The sequence below is a fragment of the Mercurialis annua genome, linkage group LG3 (assembly GCF_937616625.2).
Source record: "Mercurialis annua linkage group LG3, ddMerAnnu1.2, whole genome shotgun sequence".
In the NCBI taxonomy this organism is placed as follows: Eukaryota; Viridiplantae; Streptophyta; class Magnoliopsida; order Malpighiales; family Euphorbiaceae; genus Mercurialis; species Mercurialis annua.
The window spans coordinates 61,440,165-61,453,421 of record NC_065572.1 but is presented as its reverse complement, the minus strand read 5'-3'; the positions used below and the strand labels follow the sequence as shown (position 1 = coordinate 61,453,421).

Sequence of the window (13,257 nt, the reverse complement as noted above, 5' to 3'; positions counted from 1 at the left end):
GTTTAAATAGTCAAATTATTTTTTTGAAAAAACTTAATGCTCATATTAAATAACTTGAAGAGTTTTTATGTACCTTCTAACTAAATTCAAATTAACATTTTGATTGATCAATAACAGTAGTACAGTCTAATAAATGTACTAGCTTAATGGTTGATTGTAATTAGTTCAAATGCTAATTTTAGTTTAACAATTTTTTTGTTTATGAACCCATTCAAAGAAAAGAAGATAATAATATTCTTTGGATATAAATAATAAAAACCCAACTATTTTCATTCATAATAAAAACCCAACTATTTTCATTCATAATAAAAACCCAACTATGAGATGGGAACGCCTGTGATTTACTATATGTAAATGCAACTTTGGATATAATATCATGTGAAAAAAACAAATAGAAAATATTAAAAGAATTTCAAAATTATTTAGTCATTTATTAGAATAAAGATCTTTGGTGGGACTAGCTGGGACATCTCGTCATTCTTACAAGGACATTCCATCATCCTTGGTGGGTCAAGCTTTACTTATCCAACTAGATACTTCAATTAGTATATCTCTAATTTCCTTAGAAAAGGTGAAAATAAAACAAAAGAACAAAACAATTAATCCAACTCCATATTTTAAAATATATTTGATATTCAAAAATCTATTTCTAAATAATATTTTTATTTTATCTTTATTGTTTTATATTTACCAATGTTGTCAAACCCGACCCGGTCATAAAACCGGTGACATCAAATGGTTAAGGGTTAAAGGTTCAACCGGGGTTGAACCGGGGCTAAACCGCAATATCAAGATAATATTCATATTAATATAGAAAAATATTATAGATCATCAATTCTCCATGATTAAATACTGGAAAATTCAAAACAACCAAAAAAAATCCAAAACTACAGTGTAATACGAAATTGTCCAAAAATTCTCCATAACACTATTTCAAACAATGAACTGCCAAATATTAATTGTTGATTTCTCAAGGCTGCTGTGTATCATCATCTTCATCTCTCAAATTAAAAGAAGAATTATAATCAAAGTCATTATTTGTACCACCATCATCCATGCCTCCAAAAAATATTCCAGCACTTTCATTATTTTCAGCTACAGAACCATTGCTTTCACCAATAGTACCAAAAGACTCAAGAAGACTGAATTCGACATTCTCTACAGTAAGGTCATATATATCATCCTGTCTTCCATTATCTAGTAGCATAAAAAAATTATACAATATAAGAGATAATAAAAATAAGTTAAACACACACATAAATGTATATAAATCATTTAAATGAACTAACCTTTAGAATGTGATTGGTTTTTAATTTGTTCTAGTGATAGAACGACATCCTGCTCGTAAAGAGTTTCGGCCAATTCGTTCAAGTCAAATTCTATTGGCGGATCTTTTTCTTCGATCCAAAAATCAGTCTTTTCGATACATTCATAGTCGATTGGGTCGCATAATTGTTTTTTATAATGAAGCCTAAATAAAAAATCACAATTTGCACATATTAAAAATTATAATAAAAATAATTAGACATAATAAAGTAAACGTACCTATTTTTTAACCGCAAGTTGTAATTAATATAAACAAGATCATTCAATCGTTGGTGCTCTAATCTGTTTCTTTTCTTAGTATGGATACGATCAAATAAACTCCAATTTCTTTCACATCCAGATGAAGATGATGTTTGACTGAGAAGTCGAATGGCTATTTTTTGTAAGATCGGAGCACTATGACCATACAACTTCCACCATTCATCTATATTAATAAAATAAGATTTGACATTCAGGAAAATATTTTAATTTCACATTATATAGATACATACTTACATAAAAAGGTTACAGTTAAGTATTATATACATGGCTGTAATGTCTTTGATGTAGTAAGAGTAATTTGTCGACTAAAACTTCCCAAACGGTCTCGATACAATTTTATCTCTTTTATTGCTTTCTTTCCGCCAGAGCACACGCCCTTTGAATCAAGTATATCAAGAAGTCCACTCATAACCTCCACTTTATTACAAAAATTTGGTTCATATATGAAAGCGGGATTTAAAAAATAGGCAGCTACATGAAGTTTCTTCCGCAAGTGTTTATCCCATCTCTCATCAAGAATTTTTATATAATGTGCATACATACTTTTTTTTTTCTTAAACATGTGCTTGATTGCCTTGCGTGCTCTACGCATGCCTTCATAAACATATCCCAATGAAGGCTTTTCATCAGAATCTACTAGACGTAATAGTCTAATAAGTGGAACAGCAATTTTGACCATAATCAAACAATCATCCCAAAATTTATTATTTAAAATGAGTGAACTTACTACTTTTCCCTTGTCACTTCTTGAAAGCTTATGGTCCGTGTAAACTCTATTCGTTATCAAAGTTTGCAAGTCATTCTTGTGTTCATGAAGGTTTTGCAATGTGATAAAGGTGGTGGCAAATCTAGTTACTGCTGGACGTACAATCTCTTTCCAACTTGATCTTCTCCTTAACCATGCCAAAAATATAATATGATTATATACAAATACGGTTACCTTGGAAGCATTAGAAGCCAATTTAGCAACATGTTCCATGCTACTAATGTCCTTCAAAATAAGATTCAAGCAATGTGCGGCGCAAGGTGACTAATAAATGTTGCTGTACTTTTCATGAACCAGCCTCCCTGCAGATGCATAATTGGCTGCATTATCAGTAACCAAATGCACAACATTGCTAGGTCCAACCCAATCAATTACTTCAGAAAATAAAGCCAAAAGTGTTGGAGCATCTTTCACAAAATTTGAAGCATCAACAGATTTCACAAAGGATATCCCGGCAGGACAATAAACTAAGAAATTTATCAATGTTCTTTGCCTTTGATCACTCCAACCATCAGCCATTAGTGTACAACCAGTGTTCGCCCAATTACTCCTATAGCTTTCAATAAGGAGCGCCGCTTCTTTCTTACAGTCCCTCAATAAGTTAACCCGAATATCATTGTAATTTGGACCTTTAAATCCAGGACCTATAGCAGCAACAGCATCCAATGCAGGTTGATAGTAAGGAGAATGTAATGCATTAAATGGAATGCAAGCATCATAAAACCATCTAGCCAAATCCATGTGAGCTCTCCATATAGCCTCTTTACTAGCCATAACACTTTTTATTGTAGGTTGAGACCCTGGAGTTGTTCTTGGAGCAAAAAAGTTATCGATTCTAGTAACTTGCTTTCCCTTTTCTTTCTCTTGAGCTTGAGAATTTTTTTTTTGAAGAACTCAGCTTTATCACATCTTCATCTTCCAAGTCAACTTGAGAAGGATCATCATTTTCATAAACACGTTTATGTGCCAATTTTGATTCCTTTTGTTTTTCAGTAGATTGTTTGATATAATCTTGCATTCTAACACGAACATCATGAGGAACCTTTTTACATGAGATATTTGGCCTTGGATTCCAGCAATATGATATTTCATACGATTAATACCACCGCCTTTGTATGAAATTCCACAATAGAGACAAGTAAATATATTTTTTCCATTAGTATCACGACTTTCACTAAAATGCTCCCATGCTGGATCCTTTTTTCCACGAGTAGGTGCAGACACCACGGGTTGAACCTCTACTGATTCAGAATTTAAAGTCTCCATGCTATTCATTAAAATAAAATAAAAATCATCAACAAGCATCATGCAATTAAAATTTGAACGGAATCACATTCTATAAAAAAATTATACTGTAAAAATTATAAACCACTATGAGAATTCATACAAAGCATACAAACTGTAAAATTGCTATATAAATGATTTAGAATGTTTGTAATTGTAATTGAAGGGAAATACAATTCCACTTTAATATGTTTACATACACAGTAAAACCATGGCAAAATATGTAGACTTATTTATCAAAGTTCAAAATAAATTTGCAATAACCATAATTTTCCCTCTTCTTTGTTTGTCTTTTACTTTAGAAATAATTCAAACAATTTTTGGTTGTCAGTAATTTATTCTCATATGATTTAAAAGCATAAACTAATATCATATGAAACGAAATAACATTAAGACTAAAACAGAAAGAATGTAAATTAAAGGTTAACAATTACCTGGAATCTTGTTTAGTTGTAAGTGTTGATGATATAGAAAAAGAGAATGAAAAGTTTGATGAAAAAGGACTCTTCGTCTCTTTCAATTTGATGAAAAGCGGCGGAAATTTTATTTTAAACCTATAAAAAGTCAGAAAGGAATAACCCTTTAAACCCTTTTCAACCGGATACGGGTTGTCCGGGTCGACGGTTACCCGACAGGTTCAACGGGTTTAAAGAGGGTTTACACTAAAATGGGTTTTATGGCTTTTCAGACCCGACCCCTTGCCCGGTTCGCGGGTATTCCGGTTGACCCGGTCGGGCCGGGTCGGGTCTGACAACCATGATATTTACTTACAAAAAATATATCTCAGATATATATTAAATATCTCAAAAATATAATATTGATATATTTTTTATACATCTAAAACATTAAGCATATAGAGTGAATCTTTTTAGCTACAAAGTAAAAATATATCAATTATATTAAAATTAAACCAAAAATTAGAAAAGAAATTAAAAAGTTAAACCGATTTAATATTTTTAAAAAAAAAATTTAAAAAAGAATTGAAACTGGTATGCAATAGTTGTGGGCTCATAACTGAGATTTTTTTATTATGACAGAGAAAAGTAAATATCATATAATTTTTTTAAGAAAAAATATTGCACTTTATTAATGGGATTATTTTTCAAATATCTGTTTTTGGTAAAGTATTTACATCATTTTCTCCTATCTTTTTCTCTTATCCTACGTTACCTAATAAGCTAACTTATTTACAAAAAATACCCACTATATGCCTTATCTCATTTTAGGTTAAACTTTTATATAAGCACCTTTTTTTCTCTTTTCTCTCTCAAAGTTCTCTATTATTTTCTTCTTTTTTTTCATTTGATTTTCAGTTTATCTCCTCCGATTATTTTTCCGTTCGTCTTTTCCGTTCGTCTTTCCGGTCGCACTTCCGTTCGTCTACTTTCGATGGATGTCTCGTCGTTTCCGGTCGTTTTTCCGTTCGTCTTTTCCGTTCGCGCTAATCCGTTCGTCTCTTCCGTTCGCGCTATGGAATTCTCGACTCGTTTTTAGATTTGTGTAGGTTTTTAGGTTTTTTGTAATGATTTAAATATTTTGTAAATAAATTATAGTAGATATATAATTTTTTATTTATAAAATTGTTCTATCAATCATATAATTATTTATTTTGTCTTCTCTTATTTATAGATTTGTTTATTGCTACTGATTTTGTTAAAAAAAAATGATTTATGGTGCATTTATAGTAATTTTATAATATATTTACGTTTTAGTGTATTTTTGGTGTATATATAGTGTATTTCTGCCGTTTTTTAGTATATTTATGGTGCATTTACAGTGTTTATGGTGTATTTGCAGTGTTTCATGGGGTAAACCACAAAAAAGACTACAAAATGCTATAAATACACTAAAAATACACTATATATACACTATTTATACACTATATATACACTAATCTTACACTGTATAAACACCATAAAAATACTATATATACACTACTGTTACACTATAAAAAAATTTCAGGAATAAAATCTATAGAAAATAAAAATTAACACTATATATACACTAATCTTATACTATATAAAAAAATTGTCGGTCGGTTTGGTCGGTTCGGTCGACCGAACCGAAAAAACCAAAAACCGAAATTGAAAACCGAAAAAAAAGTATTTTTGAAATTAAAAAAACAAAAAGGTATTTTTCATAAATAAAAAAGGTAAAAAACAAAAATCAAAACTTGGCAGGTAAAGGTATAAATAAGTTACCAAAACATGTATTTTAGGAAATTACCACTTTATAAATTATAAACAGACTTTACAGGTTCATTAATCGAACATAAAACATCTTGGTAAAATAAATACTCTCTTCGTCCCCACAGAGGTATTCACTTTGGAAATTTTTTTGTCTCAGAACTCTTATTGTCACGACCCAATTTCATGAATCATGACCGGCGCTAAGATATGGATATGGTCGTACCAAAACCCGTAGCAAGTCTCGCGGAAAACAATCAAACATATAAATCTGCAGAAACACTGCTCGGGGGCAACCGAGACTCCAGCCTAAAATCTAGCAGTTTATATAACAAGATACAAACAGAATGCTCGGCACAATTCCGAGACTCCAACAACATGCCTTATATATAAATCCAATATCCAAAGTATTAATCATGCCAACATGCATAAACAATATTCAGACCAATATGACAACAACCTATAACATAGATACATACTAGTACTACTGCGGTCTAAGAGGTTTAAATAAGTTTAACATCTTTATTTAAAACATAAATGTAAACCTCCAAGGAAAATCAACAAAGATGGAGGTCACCAACAAGCTCAAAATCATAAACCTGGAAATGAGGAAAACAACAGGGTCAGATATACTGAGATGAGTTCATACAACTATTTACATTTATTAAGTGAAAACCTTTAAAACCTCAAAACACTTTTATACTAATATAATTAACATTATGAAAATACTGTATTTAAATGATCCTAGCGTAAGTGCGACGTATCACACTGAATCCCAGAGTGGACGGGAACAAATTCTCGTCAATTCCCAGCGTAAGCAAGACATTGGTCTGCCGATCCCAGAGTACTTACCGGTGCACACAGTCTCGATACAAGCCTATCGAGTAGCTCGTTCCAATCCAGATCCATAATGGGTTAAAAACAGTTCGTAAACATTTATATATCAAAATACACAATTTACTTAATAAAGCGGTAAATAGCGATATAAACTCACTGCTTGTTAATCCACGTGATAACCTGGCAAGCAACCTAAACCTGCTCTGACTCCAAAGCACGAACAGTCGACGGGTCTAGATACAAAGTTTAAGTTAAAATTCATTCAACCTCTAACTCTAAGAATACTAGACACCACATAGGACTAGCATCTCAAACACAACCAAAGAATAATATCCGGAACACAAGTAATCCCAAAGTCAAGGTACAAATACATCCAACCAATTCAATAACCAGTTAAGCTTAGGTGAGTTCTCGATGAAAACAAAACAGAGTAATTATTAATTTATATATCATCTTTTGAAATCTAAAGAAAATCTCAGAATAGTGTGTTAGCCATATATCCACTATATGCTTAACACAATATGTCGGGCGACACAAGTCTAATCCGACCCAAACTTAAACAAGAGTAAATATACAGAGTTAAATCCTTAAAACAAAACATCGATTTGAAATTTGAGAACTCATCACAATCTTAACCAAAACCACAAAACTACAAACGACAACATGCCAATAAATTGTCAACACTTGACAATTTCCACCTGGAGTTCATACACCTCGAATAACACCTTATATGTCATTTCAAATATGCTACCAAGCACTTTAAAACAAGTAAACTCATATATGAAAATATCCTTAAAAAATAGCCTTAAAAACCATCGCCACTTATATGTCATAACAACGATTTAAAACTAACAACTCAAAGCTTCTTAACATCTTATATTAATTCAACATGGTTTTAAATAACACATTTTCAGTCCTTTCCTTTTGATAACAATCATCTTAAATAAGCTTTAACATCTAGTAAAAATATTAGTTAAATCTTTAACCCAACAACACCCAAAGTAGTATCTCCCATTTCTTAAAACGGATTTTGGAAATAATTTCCAGCAAAGCTAATCAATTTAAAACAGCGATTTAATATTAACAAAACCCTCTTAACACCTTAATTAAGCAATAGCCAATGATTGTAAAACCATCCTATGTATCGTTCTTTAACTAATCACCTATCATCCAATAGAGTTATATTTCCAGATTTTAATTTGACCAAAAACAGAATTTATAGCTAAAGAACATCGCTACTTGATACACCTTTCAATAAGAACGAACAATCCAATCCACTCAAAGTATAATTTACATTCATAAGCCAATTACAATACCAAATCCATATTTCCAGATTTAACATTAAAAGCAAAACAAAAAATAAATCACAACACCCTACAAATAGATGTAACACAACAATCTAACAATACAACACATAGAACTATCATAAAACTAATGTAAAAGGTGATACATACCTTTTGAATTATCAAAAGAAGAGAACCCAGAAATTTATTGATTAGAACAAGCCTATAATCAATCAAACACCATAGCTAATGAAACCAAAACGAAAAGACCAAGGAACCAATGAATTAATCAATGAAAGGTAGATTATAAACACTTACCAAATGTTATGGACACCAATAATCAGAGGAAAATCGCCTAGGAATGACTTAGAATGAGTTTAGGGTTTTAAAAATTGAATAGGGGCTGTTTAGATCGAGTAAAAGTCTATTTAAAGCCTTCAAAACGAAGCTGACCGGTTCTATGGCCGGTTCTGCCCAGTAGAATCGGTTATAGAACCGGTTTACTTACTGAAACCCAAAATAACAAAGTGGACCGGACCTACTGCTTGATCTACCCAACAGGTCCGGTTCACAGGTCCGGTTGATCCGAAAACGGGCCGAACCGACGATCCGAACGGTCGAATGAAAGATAATCTTCTTAGGTACAACATATCCAAAATGCAGCCCGATCCGACGGTTCAATTGGGAGATACAGACGTTTTACTACAACATGGCAGATTTGGAAAACATGTAAACATTGTTTCGATAACAACCCGGAAATAAATCAATTCAACATCAAATACTTAGAGGCTCAAGGGGTACACATAAGTCGGTCAACATGACAAAACCAAGGTACCACATATGCTAATCCGAACATATATCAATCCTTAAACAAGTCGGAATCACAACGAGAAAATGACGAAGCGAAAACACAACCAAAGTCCATCACAAACCAAACTTTAAACGGACAACCAAACCACCAAAACAAGTCGGAAAATACGGGGTATTACACTTACCCACTTTTAAAAAGTACTCCCTCTGTCCCATTTAAAAAATGACTTATCCCTTTTGCATATAGATTAAGAAGACAACAATTATTATTGTTTTTTTTTATTTCAACCCTATTAATTATAATCTTATAGTTTTTGTGTAGAGTAGTAGCCATTAATTATAAAAAGAGAAAATGAGGTATAAAAGAGGATTTCTTGTAAAATGACACAAAAAAATATGATTTAACCTTTTTATACGGGTCAAACAAAATTGAGATATGTCTCATCTTAAACCGGACAAAAAAAGTAACAATTTCTAAACCTAATATTCATATACTACTTCTATTTAAAATCCACTAATGAACTAGTATTTATTAATATCTATGAGTCGATTAAAAATGGATCCTACATTAAATAAGGGAGTAATAATAAAATAGAGAAAAAAATTATAAAAATACATAACAATAATTATGTTTCTTTAAATTGTGTGATAATGATAAAGTAGACAACTCTATAGGGACGGAGGAATAATGTTTATCAAAGAAAACAACAATTTTAGCAAAAAAAAGTGGGCAACTTGGCTACAAGATCTACGAGCAGTGACAAAATCAGGATTTCAACATAGAAAGAGCCAAATTTTAATATGTAATATATGAAGTAAGCAATTTAAACAATTAAAGCAGGGAAATTATAAAATATTAGTGCTAATTTTAACAATTTTAACAATTTTAAAATTTTGGAGGGGGGCATGACACTCCCATATCCCCCCCTCCCTCTATTATTGTATACGAGCATGTTGGAAGCTAACACTCAAACCATCAGTACTAGCTAAATAATCATAGACTAGAAGTTGAACTTAATCTGATAGGATTCAGTAGCCAATTAACCAAGCTGTTGAATCAGATTTGTACATCAACTTAGAATGATGAACAAACAGCTAGCTTTAAGACATGTCTGAATGCATGAGCTTCAACTACTTTAACATCTCGATATATCAAAGAGAAATGAGACACCACATTTAACAATTGAATTAGAATAGACCTTAAAGACTCCAATATACACTATGAGATTTTAGTCGATGTAGAAATTGCGCTATAGTTGATTTTGATTACCCGAAGAGGCGGGGGCTGCCAAACCTAACCTACAACTACATTCGGTAAACACCTTAAGTGAGAAAAATTGCATACTAAGATATAATAGGTGGAATGCCTCAAAATAATTAGGTGGATTCAGACGTATATTACCAAAAACCAGACTATTTTGATCATTTCAAATCAGACATAAGTTCATAATAAACAACTAAAACCTCTTTTAGAGAATCAAACATAATCAACAACCAATATGTCATAGACATGCATTTAATTTATCAACTTGAAGACTTAAAGGTGATCACAACTAATGTAACAACTAGGATTGAACTGGTCCAAATTAACTTTCAGGCATAATTAAATGACCCAAAATGGTTAAGCTACATTAATTTAGTAGTTGAATAGTAAGCATTATATGTCATTCAAACTAGCCTCACATTAGTATATCTCATTTACTTCCCCTTAAATTCGAGACATGTTTGTCGCGATTGGACTCGAATTCAGTCCTAAACCACACCCAAGTGTTGTATCAGGATCCCTTTCTTCTCTAGGCTCATCAATCCATTAAGAATCCAAGTCAGCTTTAATACCAACTATAAAAGCCCGAATTCAACTGGCCCAAATGAACCTTCAGGCCTAATTCAATGGACCAAAATGGTTAACTCAAGTTAATTTAGTAGTAGAATCCTTAGCATTATAAGCCAGTCAAACTGTCCTCACACTTTTTGTCATGACCCAAAATATTGAGCCGAGACCGGCGCTAGGGAATGGGAGTGGTAGCTCCAAAACCCGTAGCAAGCCTAAGACCATTAAAACGTTTTCGCTAGTAAACAATTGCATAACGATCATACAGACGGAAGCAATTATACAAATATATGGATATATAACTTTCGTACCACGTACGTACTAGTCCCACGCTACTATATACATACTGGTGCATCTAGGTCATATCACGGGTAACTAACGCCGTGAAACAAAATACATCTAACGTAGCCTACAAAAAATATACAAAAATTACAGCAAGCATAAACAATGAACACAATACATTGCTGCCACAGGCCACGACTCTGTCAACTAAGGACTACTACTACAGCTCTACCGAAGTCAGGAACTATACATGCGACTGAAGACTTCCGGACCCAAAAAGGTGGACTCTAGCCAAGTCCAGACTCTAAGCACCTGAAATTGTTAAACAACAACGGGTCAGACTATGATGAGTGAAATTACATATTACTAACGGTATTATAAAAGTAACATCACATTTGAAAATAAAACATATATACAGTAATACAATATAAGCCACGTATTTGATCAGATCGAAACCCTAATCTTATAACGATTCTAAACTAGGTATTTCCTAGTATTCACAAGCGATAATGATTCCTCAAATCCTGTTGGTAAGGTTCTGGGATAGTTCGATCGAGTTTAACCTATACCGGTACTTATAAACGATCGATCGATATGTGAGTTCCGGGATAGTTTGACCGAGTTCAACCCACTAGACACAGGTTTCGGGATAGTTCAACCGAGTTTAACCTTGTTTCTAACAAAAATAAGATAGTCTAATTCTATTTGCTAAAACTTACCCGACACTGGTGATCACATAGCCTGTTGACACCCAATAGATAGCCTGTTCCCTCGGATCGCACACCAGATTCTCATACTTAAAAATAATCAATCAAACGATATACTATACAATCAAATCATATAATATGTGATGCAATTGATAATACTATTTATAATATACCAAATAGCTTTTACGAATAATACACGAAAGTAAAATATAACTCACATGGACCGCTATCCAATCTACTACACTATCGATATGATGATCAAACCTTGCTAAATCAAATCCGTCGATCTCATAGTTTTCCGATATGTCTGTTACATGTTCAAATCAAATACACGTTTAGTATATAAATGTAAACCTCACATACTTAAAACCCTAAGTTACGAACTTAGGTTATCTCAATTCGATCCTAATATGGTTTGTGAATTCCATAGTATATAATTATATGTTTATACTTGGTTAATACCATTCGTGATATTCAACTAATCGATTAAGCTTTGCTTAACGTATCCATTCCGAAAACCTAACTCAAAATGTCAAGCTCAACAATCCTTTTTCACGTTTTCGGAGTCTACGGAATGTCATCGGATTGGGGTATGTCGTGTCGGACCTCGGCACGACGTATGGGGGTCCTTGGTGGATGGGTACATTGTGCCTAGCTCTCTCACAGCGCGAGACCAGGCCTCGCGTCGCGAGACCATGTCTCGCGTCATGAGACAACATGATCAGCCCCTATCCCACGTTTTTCACCATTTTCAACCTTTCGAACTCATTTCGACATGCTTCTAAACCAATATCACACAAAACCCATCTAAAAAATCATCAAAAACGACTATAACAACATGATTTAGGTATGTTCGATTCAACCTCAACGTCACAACATCAAAACAGCCATATAACTCCTAATACCCTAAGCCAAAAACTCATTCTTACCTCGTTTTGATGCTTGAGGAAGATAGAGATCGAGTTTCCGAAGAGAACGGAATGAAAATCACACGATTCGGACGCCGAACGAACGAACCCTAATGATCGCCAATTTTCTCTTCTATTTTGCTATTTGATGCTTTTTTGTTCTTGATCAGATGTATTCATATAAATTTTCTTATATGGCTTGGCTAATTGTTCCCTTTTGTGCTTCATTATTTAATCTCTACCATTTCTCTTTGTAACTTTCATTTCTAATCAAACGGTTAATTATTCACTTCAACTCAAATACATACGTATTATTTATACCCAAATAAAAATACTAATCCATAATTATTATTTTTCGTCGATAATTTTTTATTTGCAATTCCCGAAAATTAATTTATTTTTTATCAATTTGGGATCTGAACTCTATTTTAATAACTTTTCTTACCGTTTCTTTTAGTCCCAATTCCATTCTTTTAATTAAGTTCTAATACCAAACTTTCCGTATTAGAATTCTCAAAATCGATCTACTCGGATCTTGTCTTAATATATGCTTCAATAATCTTCATCCTACTAGTTCGGGTTATCGAAAAGAGACAAATTGCCTACTTGGAAATATAAAACGTACAGGGTATTACACTTTTGATATAAAATGTTGCATTCAACTCCCTTAAAATTTGTGACATTCTCGTCGCTACAGGCCTCAAGTCTAGTCCTAAACTGCACCCGAGTGCTATAATTCATCAGCACCCCATTCTTCGCCAGGCCTGGTACACCGT

At 32.7% G+C, this 13,257-nt stretch overlaps 1 protein-coding gene across 1 annotated transcript; it reads right to left on the bottom strand.

Moving 5' to 3' along the window:
- Positions 1-970: 970 nt before the first annotated feature.
- On the bottom strand, positions 971-2,566 carry LOC126672795 (uncharacterized). Its single transcript, XM_050366747.1, has 3 exons — positions 1,852-2,566; positions 1,634-1,750; positions 971-1,197 (listed from the first exon to the last, which is right to left on the bottom strand). The coding sequence occupies exons 1-3, from the start codon at positions 2,564-2,566 to the stop codon at positions 971-973; spliced, it is 1,059 nt and encodes a 352-aa protein (XP_050222704.1).
- Positions 2,567-13,257: the final 10,691 nt, after the last annotated feature.

Excerpts from the sequence above, each read along its gene's own strand:
- LOC126672795 (XM_050366747.1), bottom strand. The coding sequence starts at position 2,566 with ATGGAACATGTTGCTAAATTGGCTTCTAATGCTTCCAAGGTAACCGTA. Across the intron at positions 1,751-1,851 it reads ATCAAAGACATTACAGCCAT|ATGAATGGTGGAAGTTGTAT; the intron begins GTATATAATACT and ends TTATTAATATAG. Across the intron at positions 1,198-1,633 it reads AAATTGGAGTTTATTTGATC|ATAATGGAAGACAGGATGAT; the intron begins GTATCCATACTA and ends TTATGCTACTAG.